We start from the raw sequence: 25,178 nt of genomic DNA, 5'->3' as shown, positions 1-25,178 counted from the left end.
TCTGTACAGGCTGTGATCTCTTTTATAACTCACCTGGTTACATTTCATTAAGGCTTAAAGTTACACATGAATAAGGGCAGGGCCTCACTGAGTGAGAAGCTGTCTCCAGATAGTGTTCTTGGCTTCTCAGTCAGATCCACCCCTCGCCCCTCCACATCTCCAGCCTCTCATCCAATAATGGTCACTTCTTGCCAAATGCCAAACTTGAGGCCTAAACAGGAATCTGCAAATCAGTGAGTGATGTCACTAGCTATGGCCGCTATTCTATACAGTCTATCTACCTGCCCAACACCGAACAGCAAACAGACACAGTTAGCGACTAGCTGGTGAACATATTGGAGCACTTAGCAGCTAAAGAGACTTATATTTCCCTCAGGAGTTGGTGGAGACCCAAACAGAGCTAACAGGACTTAGATTAATCAGGATGCCAGAGACTCAACGTCAAATGCCTGCTAAAACTGCTCCATGCTGAATGTGTAAATAAGCAGCTGATTGCTGGCATATCAATTTAGAAAATATGTCAGTGTCGAGCTTACACTGCCCCCAAATGGCCAAAAAAATCGGTTATTGCAGGTTTAAATTTTAGTAACCCAGCCTTTTTCTGAATCAGAAAAGGGCTTGATACATTCTCCCATAGCCTGTAAAGGACAATGTCCTGAACAAACCAGAGCAGGTATGAGTAATGTGTCTCTGGGTTGCTGCCCTCGAATAGCATGTAATATAAAAATAGCTTCAGTACTGTTGGGGCCACCTGAATGGACTCGTCATGCACATATTCACCTGTTTACCTCAGTGAAATCAAATATTCAAGCACAACATGATCTTGGGCCTTATGCTTACTGTATTCCAACTGTTATCTACTAAAATCATGTTTAGACCACTGAGAGATAGCTTCCTGACCCTTTCACTCTCTAAATAATGTGGGTTTTTTTGCCTTGCAGAGGTGGAGATCAACTTCCTGCTGAAACAGGCGCTCACCATCGTGGCCACGCTGCCGTTCACCTACATGCTGGAGAAATGGAGGTGGGAGGTGTTTGCCGGGAACATCACCAAGGATGAATGGATGAAGGAGTGGTGGCAGATGAAGTAAGCAGAGACCTATAGGCTTTCAAAACATCTGTGAATAATCCAGTGAATTTGTGCACTCTGTGAAAATACCTGCTGATGTCTAATATCATGTAATCAGATATGTTCACGACCTCCAAAGTGGACATACTGCAGGCAAGTATTGCCGCTTTTCATGTGGTGTGACCTCGGCAGCTGCTTCACCGCAGGCCTGTGGTTACAGCATCAGTCTGCATCAGTGCTGACTCTGTTGTCATAACAGGAGGGAGCTGGTGGGGGTGGTGGAGCCAGTGCCGAGAGACGAGTCCTACTGTGACCCACCTGCTCTGTTCCATGTATCTGGAGACTATTCTTTCATCAGGTAACACACCTCCTGTAAAGCTGCGATTCAAGGACACAAAGGCGTAACATCACCTGGATTTTCTCAAAAGAGTGTAGCCAAGCAGGTTGCTGAACGTTTTCAGTTCTGTCTGTGGTTTGGTCGTCAGGATGAATTAAAAACTTAAAAACACATTTCAATTAAAAAGTTACACCTTTATCAGAGAACAAGAAACATTAGTTTTTGGTGCAGAACCATTTCTTAAAAACATTTTTTAAATCCTAAACGTTTGAAAATCAGACATTTTTAAAAGTTTTTGCTATTTTCTGATGAAATACTGCACTCAGCGTGTTTTCTTTTCACATTTCCTGTTAGCAAATGTATTTTGCTTTCCAGTCTTCTATTATACCGTCTACTTCTGCCCCAAATCTTGCCAAGCGCTCCACCAGAGAGCTGCCTACAGTCAGTGTTGTCAGGGGTCTCATAGTTAGGGGAAAGCAGGACTGATTGCCCAGGAATGAAATTAATTGCATGAAATAATGTAATGTCTTTCCCCTTGAAAAGGAGATGGGCTTCCAAAACAGAAAAGAAGGAAAGAGAGGAAAGAGAAAAAGAAAGAGAGCAAACTGACTTTGTGAAAGAAAATATCAAACGGTGCATTGAAAGAATCAAGAGAGAAAGGGCGGGGGGCCCACAGAGACTGCTTATGCATAGGGCCCAGAATTTGGTGATACGTCCCTGAGTGTTGTAGTCAAGACTATCTAAACTGAGACCAAGTAATGACGAAGACTTGATGGTATCGAGACTTAGACAAGACCAAGACTTTGAGTGGTTGAGACGGAGTCAAGACCATGACCGCTGTGAGTCCCACAAAAAACCCACAGAAAACAAATGAAGATTCATCTTTATGCACATCTTTTATTTCCGTACTGTATATATTTGTGTATGTATAGATGCACATGCAGTCGTTGCAGAGGTGAATTTTAATTGTGGGAATTTAATCATCTTTATTCAGCACTCCTATTTTGCACAGGCAATTTAGTGATATTTCCACTGTTTTTTTCTGGACTTGAAATAAAATCCCCAGCTCTCCTTGTCTGAGACTGGAGACAAGGCGGAGCAAAAACGCAAGCGATTCCAAAACTAGACCAATCTCGAGTGCTGCAACACTGCTTACAGTTGAACTTGCCTATTGTTTACCTGTTAAACCTCCTGATAAACAAATTAAATTACCCTGTAATGAAACCTGTTTAGATTTTTACATCTTTCGACTGACTTTCAGCAGAGTAAAAAGTCATGCTTTGGATGTATTTGAGCTCCACTCTTGGCTGCAGAGGGCTGAAATGAAGAATCACACCTCTCAGCAAGAGGAAGTCGCTGAGTTGTAAAGCTATGAGAGACGTGAAGCATGATATGGTTCAGGGGTCTAAGTTGAAATCAGTTGCTCCAGTTCTGCTTTGCTTTAAAGCATCACCATGTGTATGTGTGTGTGTGTGTGTGTGTGTGTGTGTGTGAATACAGGTACTTCACGAGAACAATCTACCAGTTCCAGTTCCAAAAGGCGCTCTGCGATGCGGCAGGTCACACAGGAGCCTTATCGACATGTGACATTACTAATTCTACAGAAGCAGGAACCAAACTGAGGTACAGACAACTTCCTGTTAATCTTTGCAGGCTGTCACAGGATCAGATTGTTTTGATTATTCATGTGAAAGACCTGTGCATTTGGGATAGTCCATCTAACCATTAGAAATCAACAGGGAGATAATGTCTCATTTCTGTTTTGCTGTAGCATGTTAAATATTGAACTACTGTGGTTCACATGTATAAATGCAACAGTGATTTATCATCATCATTGTTTTCTGTTAGGAAAATGTTAGAGCTGGGAAGGTCCCAGTCCTGGACCCGGGCTTTGCAAACGATATCCGGTGATGTTAGGATGGACGCCGGCCCCCTGTTGAAGTATTTTGAAAAACTTCATGTGTGGCTGAAGGCAGAGAACAAGAAACACAACAGGACTGTAGGCTGGGAGACAGAAATAGATCCATGTGAGTACAAACGACAAAAGATATTTGTCCCGAGGAAAATAACAATCACTTATCTTAAAGTAATAGTACGACATTTTGGGGTAATTTGCTTAATTGTTTACCTGTTGGGGGTTATGGTAAATACGATGCCATCAGCAGCAGCTGGTTAGCTTAGCTTAGCACAAAGACTGGCGCTGTGTTTCAGTGGTTGTTCCACTCCCCCTCATTCACCTTTGGTGTGTTACATTTGGGCTGAGAAGTCAAAATATTCCAAGTTCCCTGTTGGAAATTTCAACTGGAGCACCCTGTCTATCTGTGGACATGTTGCCATTATGTTTGTGTACACAAAATACAGCGTATTACAATATTTACTGGCATTGCTAACAATGGTTAACCTGGCCAGAACTGGTATTGCTAACAGCATCTTGGTGTCTGACTTATTGTACTGAAATGCAGTCAGCTTGGGTGTGACATCATTCCTAGCACCACCATTTGACTTCAGAGGTGAATGGAACAAAGCATGACCCTCAGCCCTTGGTTTTACCTTAACAGCATACTAAGTACAGAGAAAGAGGGAAAGTTTGTGGAGGAGGAACAGGGGATTAAAAGGAAAGCAGCCACCCTTGTTCACTTTAAGTCCAAACTATCGTGGATTGACCGTCAGTTGCGGGCTAAATTAAAAATTATCATATGTATCGTAACTATTATTGCTACAGGTTGATGATACCTTGCATAACAGCAACTTTTTAATGTGTTCACAGACAGTGTTGGGAATATTAAATCACACTGAGTAAATATTAACTGCAGTTAGTTTTATGACATTTGTAGTTAAATATCAAGCTGTCATTAATTGCTGATAGACAAGGGAATCTATACAGATGTAAGGTCACCTGTACGGCACTATGAGATGCGCAGAAAAACTGAAAATCATCCCAGATAGTCAATTTATTTAGCTTTGATTTTAGTTTGTTATTTTCCAATTTATTCATCTTCATCTTCAGAGTTTTGTATTACTGCCACCTAACCATGGATGTGTTCTCATTCACTGAATGCATAACTTAATTGCAGTGTGGGTGATATTCACTTCTGGAGTGACCATTGTTGTTCAATTGCTTACTGAGTCCACTGAGGGTTGATTTCACCAAATTCACTTCAGTTTTTGGACGAATGGAAAGATAGTTATGACAGAGGCGGGGATTCCCTCAAGGGCAAGTGGTGAGGGCAAGTCAACGAGGGCATGTTGAATGACTAAAGAAAGGCACCCTGAAAACAAGGGAAAACAGCTCACTCATTAATTATTGGCTTAATTTGTACAAAAAACAAAAAGTAAAAACAACACTTAGTTTTATGGGAGGAGGAGTCTTCCTTTCATCATGAAGTTGCCAGGCAACCATAGTCCTGCACATTATCTTCCCTAAAATCAATAATGTGTCGTTTTTATATGTACAATGGAGATCTACTGTACTGATTAATGAGTATTAGAGTTGCTGGCAGGTGGATTTTGTTACCTGTGGACAGAGCCAGGCGAGCTGTTTCCCCCTGATTCCAGTCTTAATGCTAAGCTAAACATCTTGGGGAAAAAAACACACAACTTGGATTAAAAAACAAATAATGTCAAACTGCTCCTTTAAACCTCCCCCCGTGCTGCTTTGTTTTCTACACAGCAAACTAATCTGGGCTGAGTGTATTCATGCTGCCATATTGTGTTAATGTGGTGTGTAAGTTCACACCAAACACAGTTAATTGAATACTTTTTGATAGATTTAAAAAAGCTGCCCCCGAGGCACATAAACTGTACGAGCAGACAAACAACTCTCACGCCATTACATAACAACTGTGACTAAAAAAAAAAACTTGATGTCACTTCTGGCGAAACATTTGCTGTGCCACTTCACAAAATGGGCACTGCAGTAAGAAAAAATCCCTGAGGACATATTTAAGGAAGTAGAAAAAACACAGACTTAAGTCACTGCTGCTTTCATAACCAATGTTTGCATGATCAAACCACAGACATTTACTAGAATGCACATTTCCAGATGAAAATGCATGTGATTGCAACTTGTCTGAATTTTTACTCTGTACATGTCACTGAAATTTTATACTAAGGTAAAAGTTCAACCGCTCCCATAAAAAATGACTCAAGTAAAAGTGAAACTTAACATTTTAGAAACCTGCTGAAGTAAAAGTAAAGAAGCAAGTTACTCCTTATTTTAATATTTTTTAGGGTGTTTGGGTCAGTGCAAAATAATGAAAAAAATAGCACTTTTTGTTTGTTTGTTTTTAATAAAGCAGAGCAGTTAGGCGTAATAAACAATTTATCAGTATGACATGAGAGGGAGTATTTATTTGTTTATCTTGCGCCGTCAACACAAAAAGTTCTGCAGCTGGACTGGACTGGCTGCTACCACAGTGTGTGGCGACGACTGCTGTGCAGATGTTAGATGGGATGACAGTCGAGACAACATGTAAAGAATTATGGCAGTTTCAATATTGTGTATTAGGCCACGGCAACAAACTTTTGTTAACTAATTATTGACATACAGTAGGTGATATCCGAAACAAATGCATGGTTTGGGTTCAGGGTCAGCCACATGTGTTTTGTTGCTTTGTTTGTAGACGATTTGATGAAATATGGAGAACAGGAAGCAAGAGTCAAAATGATTAATGATTTATTTTTTACAGATTCAGAGTACGCCATTAAAGTGAGACTAAGTTTGAAGGCAGCCATGGGTGACAGCGCTGTGAGTATTATTAATCATTATCAGAGGTGTTATTACTGTGTAAAGGTTACAGTATCTGACTACACATGAAGTGTATTTTGCACCTTTGACGGGAACTTCAGTTTGTTTGATGAACTACACTGTGTTTCAGTATTCCTGGAACCCCAACGAGATGTACCTGTTCAGGGCCAACATTGCGTATGCTTTGAGGCAGTACTACAGCCAAATGAACAAGACCATTCACTTCACGTCAGTATCATCCTGCAGCCGTACAATATGAAGATACTTTATGCTTTGTTTTCCTCTGACTATCTTTTGTTAACATGTTAGTTTGAGAGCTTTTGTTGGTTTCCACCTGCAGAGCAGAGAATGTCATCGCGTGTAAAGAGACTCCCAGGATCTCTTTCTACATTGTGGTCACCGACCCTGCAAGTCCTGCCATATTTATCCCAAAGCATGAAGTGGAGGCTGCCATACGGTGAGGCACTAACGTCATTCATCATACACGTGTATTTTGATTACATACATGATCTTGTAAACACTGAGTGCAGTATACTTGTTTTATTTTACCCCGAATGTGTCACAGACTAAGCAGCTGTAATATTCAAGATAATTAAATTTATTTTGAGTGGGTTTTAGTTACACTTCATTTGTGGTCAGTTTCTATTAAACTGTACATTTCCTGTGAAAACAGAAGTTTATTTTAAAAAGACAAAATGCATGTAACAAGCGTAAATTGACGCATCATCCCTGAGCATCCAAAACTGATGCTGGAGTGGTACCAAGAGTTTGACACATAGGGCCACTGACCAAGCGCTGGAATGAGACAAGGTGGGAGGGAGAATGTGTTGACTGGATGAATTGGTATAACATTTTGTACAGAATTACATGATTCCCAGACAGTTAATCTAATGTCACCATGACAACTCATTTGGTGCAGACATTCATGTCCTCCTCAAGGTAAATTGCTTTACTTTGTTTAAAGCCTCACAGAGCTGTTAGCATAGCTTTAGCTTAGCCTTTATATCATTTCTGAGGATTCCAGTTAAATTGCTTCCTGCTGTGACTGATATAACCAACTGTGTGTGACCTGTCACTGCAGACAGTTAATAGGTGTGAGCAATAATAAAGCCATTTTGTTACTGATTCCAGGTTAAGTCGAGGCCGAATCAACGATGCCTTCCAGTTGGATGACAAGACGCTGGAGTTCGAGGGTATCCCAGCAACACTGGCCCCTCCTGTAGAGCAGCCGGTGGAGGTGTGGCTGGTGGTGTTTGGGGTGGTCATGGGAATTGTGGTGCTAGTGGGCACCTACCTTGTCATCTCTGGTATCAGAGAGCGCACAAAGTGAGTTTTTTTTGGTCTCCAGACTGAGACTTTTTTTCTCCGTTTTAATCAGTTACTTCCTGAACTGTGACACGTTGTTGTGTTTCCTGTAGGAAACCTGAGCTGACAGAAGTTGTGGAGAATCCGTACGATACAAACATTGATGGACAAACTAACAAAGCCTTTGAGGAGAGCGAAGATGAACAAACTGGATTCTGAGTCCGCTGGAGAACAGAGGGAAGGTGTCGTCACTGCTCACCTCTTACCAGAGAACTGCTGAATGTGAAAGTTTTAGTTTGTGGAGTCATTTTATAGTTAATACCCTCCTAAAAACAACATTTAATTGCATTATACTTAAAAGGCTACCATGCAAATGTACTGCTATTTCAGATACACCAACATTATACTTAGTACATTACAAAAATACAATAACACTTAAGTTCCCTCGACTGCACTATTTTGGGTATACTGTTTTGTAAGAAGGATGAAGATTTACCTTGTACTTAAATTATATTAATGTCTTTGGTCAAATATAAATATACAATAATATACTTTAAAATGTAAACATCAAATATAAAATAGTCATTTAACTAAATTTAAATAATATTTTAAGTATGACAAGAAGAAAAAAGTAAATATATAAATACAATTATTGTTAATATTGACTGTATATGGATTACATTTGTACAAATCTGTTGACAATAAACACCTGTTTTATTCACTGTCCTCAGACTAATATATCTTTTTTTTTTTTTTTTTTTTGTACTTTATTTTTATAGAAAGAACAAACACAACATACAGCATAGAAAACAAAAACAAACCATAGAACAAACATTTGGTCACCTACACATTCATACATACATTATACTGATGGAGATACAAGTCAGTTCATACAGTAATGGCTCAGTTATCATCTCTTGTGGTCACAAACATAATCCATTTTTCCCAGTATTTCAAATACTTATCCATCCGTAGACTTAGCGAAAAGGTCATCCTTTCCATATTTTGAATATTAGTCACAATGTCTATCCAGTCTGTCTCTGTTGGAGGTGTCGCCTGCAACCATTTTCGGGTTACAGCTTTCTTGCTGGCTGCTAATAATATTTTTAAAAGATATTTGTCTTGCATCAGTAAATGGGGTGCAATATTGCCCAAATAGATTGTAGAGAAAGAGCAGTAAATTTCGTCACCAAAAATATTTTGTATTACTCGTATAATCTCTTGCCAGTATGGCTGAATAGCTGGGCAGCACCAAAATATATGAAAATGGTCTGCTAGCTGTTCTCCACAGTTCCTCCAACATAGACCTCTGACCGTCTCCCCTGTCTGCACACTTTTTAACTTAGGAGTTATGAAATACCTGACCAGATTCCGCCAGCAAAAATCTCTCCAAAGACCAGAACTAGTGGAAGTTGACTGCACAGAGCACATATTCAACCATTCTTCCTCTGTGATGATAGTTCCAGATTCTTTCTCCCATTTTAATCTAACCTTATCTGTTGAGTGTTTCTTATTAGATCGAATATGGGAGTACAGTGTTGAAACAAGTTTCTTATTGTCCTTATTTTTGTACATGTCAATAAATATGTCAATTAAGTTAGTCTCACATTCCTCTGTTGGTTTTATCTCATCATTAAAATAAGTCCTGGTTTGAAGATACCTAAAAAAAATCCAGTTTTTCTAACCCATATGTATCCGAAATTTTCTGAAAACTATCAAATTCTCCCTTCGATGAAATTGAGCAGTAAGAAGTGATTCCCCTTCTATACCAGTGTTTAAACCTCCCGTCAATCCTAGCGGGTTTGAATTCGGGGTCAAAAGCAAGCCATCTTAGCAGTTTAGACTGTCTTTCAAGTAATGGTGATTTACATTCCTTAAACCAAATTTGAAGGCAAACTCTAGAGCATTGATTAAGGCTACTAGAATGCTGCTCATACAGTGTTTTACTACCCAGTATAGATTGTAACGGTATATCTAATTGTGAAGTTTCCAAATCCTTCCATTTTGCTGTATAATTTGGGTTACAGCAGCAAGCCAGTGGTCTTAATTGCGCTGCCTTATAGTAGTCTGCTAAGCATGGTAATGATCTACCCCCTTTCTCTTTAGAGAGTTGCAATGTTTTGAATTGAATCCTTGGCCTTCTACCCGCCCATATGAATCTTGAGATCCACTTATCCCATTCGTTAAATTGCACTGGTGTAACCATTACTGGCAGGGATTGAAAAAGATATAAGAGTCGAGGAAGTAGGTTCATTTTTATTGTTTCTATCCTATTGTGCATATCTAAAGGCAGCTGAGACCATCTGTCAATATCTGACTTGATGTTTTTATTTATGGGACCATAGTTGCTTTCATAGATCTTGGATAGATCTTTAGGTATTGGAATCCCCAGATACTTAATTTCAGATGAATTCCATTTAAAATCAAATTTATTTACTAATATATCATTTTAATGAAATTCTTTTTCTAAATAAATTTTTATTGTAAGATGTTTCATATTAGGTGCAGTAAACCTGTGTTAAAATTTTGCAAAAATTATTACTAAATAATATACAGTAATATATACAATATATATTAATTAACCATTTCATACTATAAAACACAGTTATGGTATCATCCTGTACACGCAATTACACTCAAAGTGAAGTTGTTTTACTTTAAAACATTATAGTAATGTAAGTGGGTAATTGTAATAATAATAATAATAATAATAATAGATTTTATTTATAACGCACTTTACATTTGAATACAAATCTCAAAGTGCACAGTACAAAGGCAACAATAACAATAAAAGCAACAATAACAGTAAAATCGAGCAACAGAACAAAACAATAAAAACAGTCAGCAGATAAAATCAGATAAGATTAGTCAGGATAGGCTTTCTGAAAAAGGAAGGTTGAAATTGTGGTAACTTCCTGCCGACCATGTTGTCTGTGTCTGTAATTCAGTCAGGACCACTTTAGTCAAAGAAAACTTTATTTCCATTTGCACCTTGTTATTTGGAGGCTCTGTTCTGAGACCTCTCTGCCCTTCCACAGCATACATGGAAAGCAAAACATCTACGCCCTCTACACGCATGCGAGGAGAGCCTAAGACAAGGAGAGCAGCAGCAATATACCACCTAAATTAAGAATTCCAATACGTTATTTCCATGGCCTTGGAAATTCAAACAGTATTTGTGAACATCAGCTGCTCTTTCTGTAAGTCAGAAACCGGAAGTCTCAAACTTGTGATAAAGTCTGGAGCTGTTCCATAGACAATGAATGGGAGACTGATTCATCTGATCTTTTTTTATACCCAAATTAGTTTTATTCTGTTGTAGTGTTCTCAGCTCTGAAACAGAAAATGAATCCATATACTCAGAACATCCCCCTGGCTGCTCTCAGTGTCATCTGTAACATCTTTCCCAAGTCATCATCTGTGAAGAAACTCAAGACTTTTACCGTATGACATCACAAATTTGAGTTTAGGGTTTGAGAGAGAGAGTTGTTCATCTGTACTAATACTTTGGGACTGTCTTAGACCAGTGGCTCCCAATTGGTCCAGCTACGGGGTCCAGATCTCTCTTGAGTCAACAGTTCAAGGTCCATGCAGTGTTATATATCCAGTGTCATACTTGCATTTGGCCATGTCATCCAGCTAGTTTGCTGTCTCTGTCAAGTAGCTGTCCATTATTCACTCACTCTACTGCAGGAAACAGCACTTCAAAATAAAAGCTCTGTGCGGGAAATTCACTGTACATCAAAGTAAAGTGTGTTTTTCACAAATTTCACACATTTGTGAGTCACTTGCGGTTCATTCAGAATGGACCTGCAACCCACTTTTGGACCACAACCAATCAGTTGGAAACTGCTGTCTTAGACCACAGGAATAACATTTTTGCATTTTGAGAATAGATGTAGCCTGTTGAAAAAGAACAGTTAAAGTACAGAATTTACATTTATTCAGTTGTTTTAGTTTCCAGTGCAGGTCGTTTCAGAAGATTGTGTTTCTTGATTTGCAGACCTTTGTATTTGTATAATTCAAAACCATGTCTCTTATTGTCGTGATGTTGATACTCAGATTGTTTTTAGTGTCTTGCAGCGAAAATTCAGGACAGTTAATCAAAAGAAAAATAACTGTGTTTGTCCAGATTACTTTTTAATAATTAATATTCTATAAAAGGCTTTAATGTTTAAACTTTTTTTGAAATGAATTGTTTGATGCTTTTACTCATTTTAAGATATTAAGTTTATTGAAAATGTACGTCTCATGTCTATCACTGAAATTAAATTTTTTTTAAAGCCTCTGGAAACCCAAATCCACAATAGCCTTCTAACTACAATATGTAATTTAGGGTCTTATGTACATAATATTAAACATGTAAAAACAATTAGAAATCAGTTTTCATCCAAATTCGACATATCTGTCTTTTAAATGTTTGTACATTCTTGAAATCGGGTTTGATTTGGCTGTGGTTATCTCTGAGATTTATCACGCAATAAATTCCAAACCAATCATAAATCATCCGTCAGTTGTCTCATCCCGCCCCCCAGTGGCAGCGCAACAAAACCTTTCTGCTCCAGCTAAATCTGCCTCTTTGAGTCTGAGCCAACTCGTCTCTACATAGCCTTTTGCGATTAGCTAACCAGAGCTCAGGACAGCAGTGTTACTTAAAATTATTTTATTGTTTAGTGGAGTCTGAGAAACAGCTTTCTAGTCTGATGTTTAGAAAATACAGATCGTAAACTGGCTAAACGTAAACTGCCTCTGGCAGGCTCCCAGCAGCACTTGAATCAGGTTGACCGGCTCCAGAGCCCGGACAATTCGAGCCTTTGCAGCTCGTGGAGCTGCAGGAAGAGGCAGCTTGTGAGCAGCCGGGCTTGCCCCCCGGGCCCGGTGCCGGTGTCGGCTCGCGGGGAGGGGACGTAATGTGCACCCTTCCTCACCCCTAACCCCAACCCTAAGCAGTCAGCTTTGCTACGCATAAACATATCCCCAATCGCAGAGGTGATGCTGTGGGAAACAACACAATTTTAGCCAGAGGGGAACATTATTCGCGGCGGGCAAATACTTCCACACAACGCCAGATAGACGTCCGGCTGGCACCAGCCTCTCTCCTCTCTTATCAGAAAAATGGAGCAGATTTATGTTTTCAATGAAAACGTATCTCAACGAAGAAAGGCAAAGCGCCAGCCTCCCGCTGTCATTCATCTCAGCTGACATTGCATGTAAAAGTTATGCTAACTATTCTACGAAGTAACATTAATATGAATCACAAAACATTTTGAAACTTACCATTCAGTGACCACCTGAAAGGAATCATTTTCAGCTGGCAGGGCTTCTGCTTTGTCCTCTGAATCATCAGAGGGCTCAAACATGTACGGCTGGATTAAATGTGCAGCCATTGCTGAGCCAGGGAGATGTCAATCAAAACGAGGGAGCTGTCAATCAAAGCGTTATCTGCCACGCCCACTCTGTCCTGGCAAGTGGTCTAAACAGCAAAATGAGCTGTTTTTAAACCAGGTTTTCTAATAGTTATGAAGGGTTATTTTCACTCAGACTTTTGTGGATGATTAATGAGACACTCGACTTTGATATAATATATGCATTTTTACTATTTCAAGCTGTGTTTCCAAAGGCTTTAAACTCTGTGCTGAGAATGTGATTCAACACTTTCACATACACAAAATACACAGTTAACCAATACCTAAGATCACAGTGTGCTCATAGAAGAGGAATACACACTGATATTATAATAAAATATCCAGTACATCTTGAAATTGTTATTGAAAAGGATTTTCCAAATATCATCTTCATACAGAATACATGAACATTTAACTTTAAAACCAGAACATTTAACATTAAAACCAGTGTGCCTGTGTTGTTACATTAATTTCATGTCTTTATGTAATACAACATCTCTTGATTAAATATATCAGAAAGTAGAGTAAATAATGTGACTATCACATCAACTTTATTTTGAAAGTAACATTCCTTAAATGCAAAATGATAATGCTTTAAAAACACACAACATCAGCTTGAAAGGCCACTTTAAACAAAATTGATTACATTCTTAAACACACACACACACACACACACGCACACATATATGTTTTTAATTAGATATCATTGTATGATACATATCTACGCACTTCTGCAATAGCAGAATTCGACACAGTGACGTGTGTTTCCGTCACCGGACCAGGTGGCAACAAAACAGAAGAAATCCTCTCGTGTTTTTCTTTTGTTTAATGTCAAGTCACAAATAAAATTCACCAGTGAATTTTAAATGTTAAACTTGACTGAGAACTGAGGACGTGTCAGAGGAAAGTGACTCTTCATCATTTTCGAATGATGAAGAGGAACGCTTCATCTTCCGCCCCTCCCTCCAGTTCTGCCATTTTCACTGCGTCGGCGTTGTCGATTTGGATGAACCAGCCGCCGTGCAGTGCTGACTCAAACTTCCGCCGAGGCGACCCCTTCATGAAAAAGACAAAGGACAGGGCGTTCTCGTCGCTCTTGGAGATCTTCTTCAGCCTGCTCTTCTCGCAAGTCTACAACAAACATAGATATCCATCAGAGAGAGCAAAGGTGGTTGTTCAACATCCTGGCAGTGAGATGATTGCTTTGCTCACAAGTATCACAGTCAACATTATCAACCTATTCTCTGACAATAACTGGTCCCAGGTCAAGTTCCCAATCCTACACTTTGGACTTTGATTTCTATGCAGATCCTAATTTGTGAGGGCATGTGGAGAGCCTTGACAGAGACATGCTGGTGAACAAGAATCAAAAAGCACACTACACTAAATGAGTTGAGGGCTGTGACATTTTGTGACCCTTAAGAATGCAAACATGGGGAAGTTTATCTATTTCAAGTTTGCTGCCTTCCAGTGAGTGAAACTCGTGACTCGTTGAACTGACAGTAACAACTTCCCTCTTTGTTTCTTTGCTGCTGTTTTTCAGCAGATACTGTAGATTCATTGACAAACTACAGCAGAATAAGTGTTGCTGACCTTCATGTAAGTAGACCTACTAAATGTATAATGGCCTAAGTGTGTTCTGTTGGTGCTCTCCGGCCAGCAAAGAGTTTTAGGGTTAGGAGATTGAGTCTTTTAAGTGATTAAAATTGTGTCTGAATTAAGTTCCCCTGTCTGAGTCATTGTTTGAGTCCAAGTGTTTGTTAGCCTTTCTAGCTGCATGACTCATGACCTGAACATTTGCCAGCTTCAGTCCAGACCAAAGTATCTCCACAACTTTCAGATGGATTTGCAATTAAAGGACACTCATGGTGCCATGAGGATGTATCCTACTGACCTTGGTGGTCCCCCGACTTTTCAGTAAAACCATAACTGGTCAAATTTTTAACTTATCCAGTGAAATATCTCAACATATACAAGGTGGATTGTTTTGTTAATACATTCGTGGTTCCAAGATGATGACTCCTAATGACTGTGGTGAACTCTTGACCTTTGTAGTGCGTACCATCATCAGGTAAACATATCAAAAACTTCATCCTGTGGGGGGCATGTGTAACTCGTTGTTGAGGCATTTCACTAACAATCACAAATGTTAACCTTGTGGTGGCACAAGATTAAAAGGTCAGATGATCACCAGAGTCAGTAGGATTCATCCTCTTGGGAACATAATAGTTGTTATGTATTTCAGGAAAGCCAAAAGTGTCACCCTGCTTGTTACTCTAGAGTAAAAGCCAGTTTGAGTTTCCAGCAGTGCTTAATTTGAGCCAGAACGTACTGGAACGCGTACCAGGATCTTTTCAGAAAAGGCCCTGGTGCGTTCCGGAACTAATTTGCATTAGAGGGTCTAGAACTTTTCACTTCTAAAAACTACATACAGTATTGGCTGATGTCACTAGTGTTGCAGGGTATACTGGTAATGGTAGACCGTGGTACTGAAACTCCACAGTAGCCTACATATGATAGTTCAAAGTCCAATCGCAAGACGGTGAGTGTCCATGCGCCGTCCTGGTGCGCGCTGCTCAATAATGGCACGCACCGGCCACCTGGCACTCAATATGCTGCTGTAGTGGTTTGTTTTCCAGATGTGAGTATCTTTGAGCAGTGAAAGTTATTATTTATTTATTTTTACTTGTCGGCAGTGATTTGTTTTCCACAGAGCTCTATGTGCGAGCATTTTACTCGCATTTGCGACTAAAAATAGCTTTGTACGCACAAATTAAATCAGTCAGCACGCAGTGCGAGTCCAGATTTCAACCAGCAGCAGAAAGGAAAATCAAATCCTGCCGGTTGTGGGTTGAACGGGGGTCACAGACAGGATACAGCAGTCAAATACGGCGGAGGCTCATAGTGCTCTGCGCCGCAACGTAACGGCTTACCGGCGAGTCTGACTCCAGGTCCAGTAATTTCCTCTTCTTGGTGTCATGACTGCCCAGTAGTACCCGGACAACTGAGCCATGGCGGCACACAGGTATGTGCCGTGTCAGAGGAGAAATGAGCCGTTCACATTTCTCTTTGTGGCAGGTAACGGTCCACAAACCTCACTGCACTTTAGGGACTGTTTGTTACTTATGAAGGGACTGTTCTTTACTTGTCAGGGGAGGAGGGTGGCTGGTTGATTTTTTTTTTTTGAAATATGAATAAGTCAATAATTAATTTATTCCATTGAAATATCATTGATGTATTATAGAAAAGTGATTTATCTTTTTATAAATGACAAAAGGCACATCTGCCTCATTTTTGCTGTGGTATCATGATACTACTCAGAACCGTGATACTTTCACCGGTATCGTACCGTGGGTCCCAATTTTGGTACGGTGACAACAATAGATGTCACAACCATTCCATTCGGAGTCGCGCAGTGAGGCGGCTCGGGTGCCACTTAAAAAAGTGTTCCCCCACATTTGGGAGTGGGGGAACACTGCTCTCTCAGAGGCCCAAAGTGTTCCCCTACTTCTAATTTTACAAATTAAGCACTGAGTTTCCACCGAGCAGTACAGTACCGTTCAGTTCAGTTCAGTACGCTTTTTTTCTGTTTCCATTGTGAGAAGTTGTGGATGGTATGAATGGAACTGTTTCGTACTGTCCCCATTTTTGATCACCCCTCTGTTGGGGTACCTAGCACACAAATCTGGTACTAAAAGGTGGAGCTAGAGACACTGCAGTCTGTTGATTGGTCAATAGAGGATGGTCACTCTGCTCAGGGCTGAGTTGTGGCTGGTTTTGTAACCACTGTTCATACTGTGGCAAGTTTTACATTAGTAAATTATAACTATAAAATAAAAGGATGTTTTGCTGCCTCTTGCAGCAGCTGTAATAGGAAAAAAAATAACTTAATTCACTGGGCCGACTGCCGGCAACTTTTAAGGTGGAACGTTAGCTTGTAATGTTGCTCAATGCATGAGTTGATGACATGGATCCATCAACACACCTTAAATTTCACTGTGACAACTTTGAGCATTACTTTAGTTTTTATATGACGTTCACTTTTAGTAATGAGTGGATCTTCAAGGGTTTATATATATATATATATATATATATATATATATATATATATATATATATATATATGTATGTATGTATATAAAATTTTGACCAGGACGGCATATGTCCCAATCTTAACTCAGAGAAAAAAGCATCATGGAGTGTTGTTCCTGTGGGCTTCGGCAACACTAAACCCCTGAGCTTGTCTGAGAAGGACTAAATGCACAAGCCTGCTATTTTTGAATATCCCATGGAGAGACTCTCACTGCAGCCTGTCCTAATTTGTTCAGAAAATGTCAGCGTGCAATCCTGTTGTGGATGATAAACGAGGTGCAGACTTCTGTTTGTGTCACAGAGAGGTGGTAATGAGGCAATACAGTGAGTGCTGGACAGAGCAGTGAGTGACAACGACCCCGCCCACATTTAAGAGAATTGTTTGCAGTGGAAATACTATGGGTCCAGATACCATGTCTGAAGGGTTACTTTTGGTTCCAAAGGTACCATACCGAAAGTGTTTGGTGGAAACAGGGCTTATGTGAACCTGAACTCAATCACTTAGTCACAGTTATTACCTCCACTTGTAGAAACACCCGGCCGTCTTCCTTGCAGCACCTGAGGAAGCAGTTGGACTGGCTGATGTTTAGGACCACTGGCAGTCCTCTGTAAGAGTTACCGGTTGACTTGTAGTAGTAGATGGTCATGTCCGCTGAGCACAGAAGAAACAAACAAAAGGAATTTCACGACTGAAAAGTTAAATTAAAAACTCATTAAGTATTTCTGTAAATTATTCCTGTGATAAGCAGGTGGCACATTGCTGCTCTGAATGACAAACCTGGGTTCGGTGAAGAAAAGATGGTCTTATGCGAACAGAGACCTTTGAGGTAATGGTGAGACACAACATGTTCGACTGGAGCTTTCAACGACTTTAGCTGTTTGAAACTGTCATCTCCTCTTGGAACTGAAACCGACACAGGGAACAATCAAACAATGATCATCCAGTTTTTAAACCACTCTCCCCCTTTGCAGGAAAAAAAAGGAACAGCGGTGATCGATTCCTCTCTCACACTTGTGTGTACATGTTTAGGTTTTAACCCAAAAATAGGGAGTTGCATCGCACATTAGCGATCTGTAACTTTGCTCTCTGATCAGAATTAAACAAATTAATCAAACAATGCAAAAACGTAACTCTTGATTGTTTTCTTAATGCCTAAAACATGTTGTGCCAAGAGGTCAACTTTTCATGTGCTAAAAAATTAATATTTTTTACTGTAGATACATTAAATACATTTATACTTTACTAGTTTTACTTTTAAAAAAGTGTTATGTTGTATTTGGTCCCTTTAAGTAAAACTTCTTAATACTTCCTCCACCTCTGCTCTTTGATACATTTTACCTTGTCCGCTTTGTTTGTCCATGTAATTCAGTTTTCTGCTTCTTTAGCTCTTTTTTTTTTAATATTTCTTGATGTCAGATATTGAATGATGATCATCTCTGACTGTGCGAAACACCAGGGACAACGGTGCAAATAAGTCTATGACTGTTCTGTCCCTGTTTGTGATCTTTATATTTATTTCTAACACACGAGAATATGAAATTATGCATCTATCTAACTACTGTTGTAAGCATGCAGTATCAGAAGAAAAGACAAGACAGGGGACTAAAACCCAACTTACTCACCAAGCACCACCTTGCTGGATTCTGCCACCACCACAACGTCATTAAAGGTACATCCTGCCCCGTGACATTCCTGACATGGGCTCCCAGCATCGCAGCCCCTCCCTCTCACCACAGAGATACTAGTTTTCTTCATGGAAATGATGAGCAGATCCCCCCTTTCCCCATTCTCCCCATTCTCCACATTGTTTCCAGCAGAGCAAACGTCCTCCAATATATCACCATCCTCCTTCCCTTCTTTCTCCTGCCCCACACCGTTCTCCTCCAGGTCTTCCTCCCTCCTCATCTCCATGCTGAAACTGAATGTTGCTGACTCCTTGTTGAAGGGATACAAAGTGTCTTCAGCGGGGAAGGACTGCTCAGTGTGTTCCTGCTTCCTGCTGGCCTTGTGCACCGTCTTGAAACCAGAAGGAGGAGATAGAGGTGGATGTGAGCATTGAGCATCTGTCTGTCTTTATGTCTGACACTTGGGTGTGTGTGGGTGTTTGGGTGTGTCTGTGTGTGTATCTGTCTTATTGGCTGTGAGAAACACCTTAATACACAGCTACTGGTAAAGTTGACCAATGTTGACCTATTTCTAGTGCCAACACAATGTAATTTAAAGGGACAGTCCAGATAATTTGAAGTGGCATTATATGAAGTACTTTTACATAATCGGCACTCTCCCAGTTTGGAGAGTGCCGATAGATAGCTCCAGTTCCTCTTGTCAAAGCCACAAGACTCCACTGACAAAAACAGTCATTTTGGCTTGCTGAACACGCGAGCAGCGGGTCTACCACTGCCTCGATCAGTTAGTTTGTGTTATTATGTGAAACTGGAGAATCTGATCTAACTCCCTTGAACACCAAAGTCACACAATAACACAAACTAACTGATCAGGGCAGCGGTAGACCAGCAGCTCCTGTGTTCAGTGGTGTTAAATTACTGTTTGTCTGACTTTGAACAGAGCTTAGACAACGTATTCATTTCCCCACTGAAAATAAAGGCAGTAAGGTAAAATGGTGAAAATGTTCTAAATATATTCTACACATGAACTCTGTGAACATGATTTCTGTTTTGCTGCTGCAGTACATTAGCTTCCATGTTGGTACTCCTGTCTGCTTCCTCAAACTGGGGGCATGCTGACAGACCTCTACTGTATGTAATACACTGACTATGGGTGAGTACCTCATACAGCCTCACTTTAAACAATCCAAATTATCCCTTAATATAAAGACAGCGTTATGGGTCAGATCTTACTATATAATGACGAAAACTCTTTCTGTGGGTGTGTGTGTGTGTCTGTTCCACGTTTTTCTCCTCACTGACTTGGTCAATACATGTGAAATTTGGCAGAGTGGTAGAGGGTCATGGGAGGATGCGAATGAAGCAATCAGTTGGCCAAAGGGGGGCAATATAGCAACCGATTGAAATTGCGAACTTTGAATGGGCATATCTCATGCCCCGTATGTCGTAGAGACATGAAACTTTGCACAGAGATGCCTCTCCTCATGAGGAACAAATTTGCCTCAAGAACCCATAACTTCCGGTTATATAGATTTTCTGAATTTTTTGAAAAACACTTCAAATCGATCTCTTCCTAGGAAGTTTGACCAATCTACATGAAACTGGGTGAACATAATCTAGGGACCAATATCTAAAGTTCCCTCTTGGCAAAAGTTGGAAAACTTACTAAAACTGAGCTTCTATAAGGCAATGAATATTGCAGAGGGCGTGGCTCATCACATAAAGGTGTATAACATCTCAAGGGTTTCACCCATCACCACGCAACTTTGTAGGCATATGACCACACATAATCTGAGGGGACCCCTCCATTATTGACCCCATCAAACAAAATGGGGGCGCTAGAGAGCTAATTTCTTATCTAGGCCTAACCGCCATATCGATTTTTACTAAACTTGGTAGATATGTAGGACAGGACGCCTCAAGGTGACTGGAGAAATTTAACTCTAATTGGCAACTGGGTGGCGCTATAACAACAGAAAAATGCTTAAAAATGGCTAAAATGCGACCGATCGCTGTGGCTCCCCCTGTGGCGGAACGTTTTGTTTTTTTCTAATTTTTGGTATGACTAAGTCATGGTATGGTATGCTGCTGCAACAAGAGCTAGCTGCACCTTTCCCATGTGAACTACCAATGTGCCCCACTTTTAAGTCAATACAACATATAAACACTTTAACTATCTGCCTTTCAACGTTCTACCTCAACTACTAATGTACAGTTTTAGCCCACTAACTATCCCACTATTAGCAATGGTACTACTGTACTTTCAATAAAGGAATCATACTATCAAATTCACAAAAACTCTGTCTGAATACATTGCTCTTCTTAATGGGTTCAGTTGACTATTTAATCTGTAATTTCCTATGACCTGTATCCCAAACACACACCATGTGAAACTGTACGTGGGCAACTGTGCACTCAATAGGTATGGACTAGTTTTAGAATAATTTAAATATAAACAGTTAATGACATGTCAGCAAAGTTCGCCTAAAGTTTTATTTTCATCCTAATTCCATACAGGATTAAAACAAAACAGGCACAATTACTATGCAAAAAGACTCAACACTGAATACTTTTGCCCCCACGTGTGTCTAGGGGAGCCTCATGCAACAATATGTCCTGGAGATGCTGTGATTATCGCATCTGAAATATAAACTCTACCTTTTGTGTGTTCAATGTGGAGGACATGAACTCACCAGCATTGGATTATCTTTAGCTAACAGTTGTGCAAACTCCTCAGGTGGGATGTCCTGCAGGTCCATGTTGTTAATCTGCATCAGTTTGTCTCCTCTCCTGAAAGAAAAAAGCTTTAAACTTTATTAACAGGTTTTTATAAACTTTACATGTAAAAAATTGCACCTCATTTATTTTTGCTTAATGTTCTTTCAATGCCTTTTGTCAAAAATCACATTTTGTTAAAGCTTTTAATGCCTTCATTCTCATGGCGTCTGTAATATATCTTACTATTTGTTCATTTGTTAATGCATTTCTACTTTACATTTACAAAGTGAAACACTTTGTGGTCAGTGCTTGAAATGTGCCACACAAATAAAATACCTCTTATTTGTATTTATTCTTAAAATAGTATGATACAATAAATAGAGGTTTGGTGAGAGACTCTGAAAAAAAAAGTTTGGTTATATTAGTCAAAAATAAAGCATCTGTGGAACAGTGTATCTGATTCATACCTGACGAACATCTTTTCTCCAATCTCTTTTTTGTACTTCACCACATTCTCCACTTCATACTGGTGCTTTCCATCATGGATCTGGTGGACAATCAGCACGCCCCCCTTAACCCGAGAATCCTGACGTTTGGGAATGAATTAACAAATTTAACACCAACCAATATACACAATCATGAAATGCATCTCATCTCAGTGTATCTAGTGGTGTTCAGTGTTCAAAGATTGTGTCACCCACCTGCAGGTCCATGGTGCTGACAGCGTCTGTTCCTGATAATGTCAAAGACTTACAACAGTGACAGTGCCAGTCTTTTAAAGTGCGTTTGTGCTTCTGCTTTGTATGACCAGAAAGGGAAGTGGGAACAAAGGGCCACCGACGCGACCATGGATGTGGAACTGATGTCAGAAGGGGAAGTTAATGAAGATGAGTAAATCTTAAATGAAAAGGGGAAAGGGTGTATGAATTTTGTTAGAAAACAGAACTTGAGAAAAAGGTAAGACGTAATCAGTGAAGTTATTTTATTGTTGATGCAGATTTTTCCGACAGCAGCAGAGGTCTCACTAATGGAGGTCATCTTACTCTGACATACACCATCCTGTACTGTGTGGCATAGAGCAGTTAACAAGTCATATGAAACACCTTTTTATTCATTTACTGCTTGTTCACTTCCTTTATTATTATCAGTAGCCCTCCAATAACCTGACATCTACCACACTTACTGTCAAAAATTAGCATAAAGACACAAAACGCTGAACAGAGAGAAGAGGAAATGACAACCGTCTCTTTTAGTTTGCCACATTAGACATGGGAACTACTGAAAGAATCTGACTTCCTCTGTAACAGTAAATAACTCTGTAGTCGAGAGTAAACAATAAAAATGTGATACTATGTGTGTCTGATGTATCCAGCCAGAAATGGAAGAGAAAAGTAACAGTTGTTCACAAACTGGGATGCTCAGTTTGTTGTGTTTTGGCTTCACGTTATGTCCGGGTGGTATTTTATTGAAAGGTAAACATGGCCTAACAGTGGTCCAGCTCTTTACCCGAGGTCATGGGATTCTGCCCACCCACTCAGCATGTGTTTTGTGGACTTGGATAAGACTTGCGACCGCATCCCTTGGGGAGTCTTGTGGGGGGTACTGCGGGATTACAGGGTACTGGTGTCTCTGCTACAAGCCATCCGGTCCCTGTTTGACCAAAGTGAGAGCTACATCTGCATACTTGGCATACAGTCAAATGCTTTCTCAGTAGGTGTTGCCCTCCACCAGGGCTGTCCCATGTCACTGATCCTGTTTCTGATTTTCATGGACAGGATCTTGAGGTGCAGCCAGGGGGAGGAAAGGGTCTGGTTTGGGAAGCTCAGAATTGTGTTTTTGCAGATGATGTGGCTCTGTTGGCTTCATCACACTGTGACCTCCAGCATGCACTGCAGCCGAGTGTGAAGCCAAATTTGAGGTCATGGTTCTCTGCCAGAAGACGGTGGATTGCTCCCTCTGGGTTGGGAGACAGTTATTGCCTCAAGCGAGGGAGTTCTGGTGTTTTGGGGTCTTGTTCACGAGTGAGGGTTGAATACGAGTGAGTACGAGATGGATCTGCAGTTTGATACGGTATCTGCAGTGATGTGAGCGCTACACACCGTTGTGGTGAAGAGGGAGCTGAGCCAGAAGGCGAAGCTTTCGATTTACTGGTCCATCTACGTCCCAACCCTCACATATGGTCATGAGCTCTGGGTAATGACCAAAAGAATGAGATTGCGGATACAAGCTGCCAAAATGAGTTTCCTCCGTGGGGTGGCTGGGCTCACCCTTAGAGATAGGGTAAGGAGCTTGGACATTCGGAGGGAGCTCGGAGTAGAGCCACTGCTCCTTTGTGTCAAAAGGGGTCAGTTGAGGTGGTTCGGGCACCTGATCAGGATGCCTCCTGGGCGCCTCCTGTTAGAGGTTTTATGGGCACGTCCCACTGGTAGGAGCCCCCGGGGCAGACCCAGGACATGCTTGAGTGATTATATATCTCATCTGGCCTGGGAATGCCTCAGGGGCCCTCAGCATCAGTGTCGCCAGACAGATTTTACTGGGGCACCTGCCCCAGTATTGATCTGCAGTGCCCCAGTAAAAATCTCACCAGTAAAAAATTCACTTCAGAGTTTTAACTCCACATAGCATACATAGTATATATATGGTAATTCATGCATGTGCTACTCCATTCACTCCTTGTACACAGTGCGCACATGGCTACGGGCCAGAACGACGCATAGCGCGTCCAAATTCACACCTGTTCTTCTCTATGGATTTTCTCCGCGACCGTGCATCATAGCAAGAAGCACTTGTCGGTAGTCCAATGTTTTTACGGCGAAAAAAAAAGATAAATTTACACTAAAATTATGTATAACAGAGCTTTCATACAGCTTTGCACACACATTACTCTTGGATGGATTACTCGCGAATGCATGCTCGCACAGAAATGCCATGCATATCACATGAAAGCACAGGAGCAGAGCTTTCATGTGATACCACACACATCATTGTGCTGCCATCCCATCACGCTATAAATACAGATCAAGTGTCTGCAAAATAAAAACCTGATGAATTTCTTTACAATCCATTATACAGATCTTGTTATCAGTCACTTCATATAGTGAGGAATATCGTATCTTACCACGTCTTAGGCTTGCGTGTGTTTCTCTCTGTCTATCCACATTTGTAGTCCGGCTTTCAAGATGCAAATATCTCCATATTGTCCAGTTGACAATCCATCAAACTTTGTATGACAAAACCAGCCACTTCACCTTTGCGCACCCAGACAACTGTTGCCTAGTTATGCATGCGTGACAGGGCCGTAGTCACCATACACATTGGCAGGGACGTGTCCCCCCCAATGCCCCCCCAATATATAACTGAAACTGAAAAACAAATATTATCTTGGAGGACATCATTGCACTTGGTTGACTATTTTTCTATGATCTTAGATGTAAATATTGCATGTTTCTTTCAGATAAAACACATTTTTGACTTGTGAATGAGTCAATGGAATTTCTTGCAATAATGAAAAAATACTGGCAATCATGTCCGCCTGGCACAAACCACATGTTTTGGACAGCTGTGAAGTGACAGAATGTTCCACCATCATGGTTCTTATATTGTTATGTCATCAGAAAAATGGCTAAAAATATTTGGTTTTGTTACCAGAAAAATGGCTAAAAATATCTAGTTTTGTCACCAGAAAAATGGCTAAAAATATCCGGTTTTGTCTCCCCAAATTTGATTTTGCAAGTGCACAAGTAGGCCAAATGCATCAGTTCATTCAGGTGGTTAATCAAAGATCCAGTCAACAACATAATCTGATCTGATTGTATAGTTTAAAGCACTATTTAAGCTTTTTTATTATAAATAAGTGCTAAAAAATTTTTTGCTTGCGGGC

At 40.3% G+C, this 25,178-nt stretch overlaps 2 protein-coding genes across 3 annotated transcripts in view; one reads left to right on the top strand and one right to left on the bottom strand.

Annotated features, from left to right (window-relative positions):
• ace2 (angiotensin I converting enzyme 2) overlaps nucleotides 1–8,183 on the top strand; it is a 38,706-nt gene extending 30,523 nt beyond the window's left edge. For both annotated transcript variants that reach the window (XM_049560254.1, XM_049560245.1), the window contains 9 exons: nucleotides 942–1,086; nucleotides 1,328–1,426; nucleotides 2,906–3,028; nucleotides 3,254–3,432; nucleotides 6,094–6,152; nucleotides 6,283–6,380; nucleotides 6,493–6,609; nucleotides 7,284–7,478; nucleotides 7,571–8,183. In XM_049560254.1, the coding sequence (XP_049416211.1) occupies nucleotides 942–1,086; nucleotides 1,328–1,426; nucleotides 2,906–3,028; nucleotides 3,254–3,432; nucleotides 6,094–6,152; nucleotides 6,283–6,380; nucleotides 6,493–6,609; nucleotides 7,284–7,478; nucleotides 7,571–7,676 (1,121 nt within the window). In that variant the 3' untranslated portion in view covers nucleotides 7,677–8,183. The remainder of the gene's footprint in view (nucleotides 1–941; nucleotides 1,087–1,327; nucleotides 1,427–2,905; nucleotides 3,029–3,253; nucleotides 3,433–6,093; nucleotides 6,153–6,282; nucleotides 6,381–6,492; nucleotides 6,610–7,283; nucleotides 7,479–7,570) is intronic.
• Nucleotides 8,184–13,049: 4,866 nt separating this feature from the next.
• il1fma (interleukin-1 family member A) lies at nucleotides 13,050–22,125 on the bottom strand. Its single transcript, XM_049599606.1, has 7 exons — nucleotides 22,000–22,125; nucleotides 21,766–21,884; nucleotides 21,274–21,370; nucleotides 18,578–18,971; nucleotides 17,733–17,858; nucleotides 17,473–17,606; nucleotides 13,050–13,993 (listed from the first exon to the last, which is right to left on the bottom strand). Exons 1-7 carry the CDS (start codon nucleotides 22,009–22,011, stop codon nucleotides 13,781–13,783), a joined length of 1,095 nt encoding a protein of 364 aa, XP_049455563.1. The 5' UTR covers nucleotides 22,012–22,125; the 3' UTR covers nucleotides 13,050–13,780.
• Nucleotides 22,126–25,178: the final 3,053 nt, after the last annotated feature.

The sequence above is a fragment of the Epinephelus fuscoguttatus genome, linkage group LG2 (assembly GCF_011397635.1).
Source record: "Epinephelus fuscoguttatus linkage group LG2, E.fuscoguttatus.final_Chr_v1".
Classification (NCBI taxonomy): domain Eukaryota; kingdom Metazoa; phylum Chordata; class Actinopteri; order Perciformes; family Serranidae; genus Epinephelus; species Epinephelus fuscoguttatus.
The sequence above is the reverse complement of the archived record's forward strand: the minus strand, read 5'-3'. Positions and strand labels throughout refer to the sequence as shown.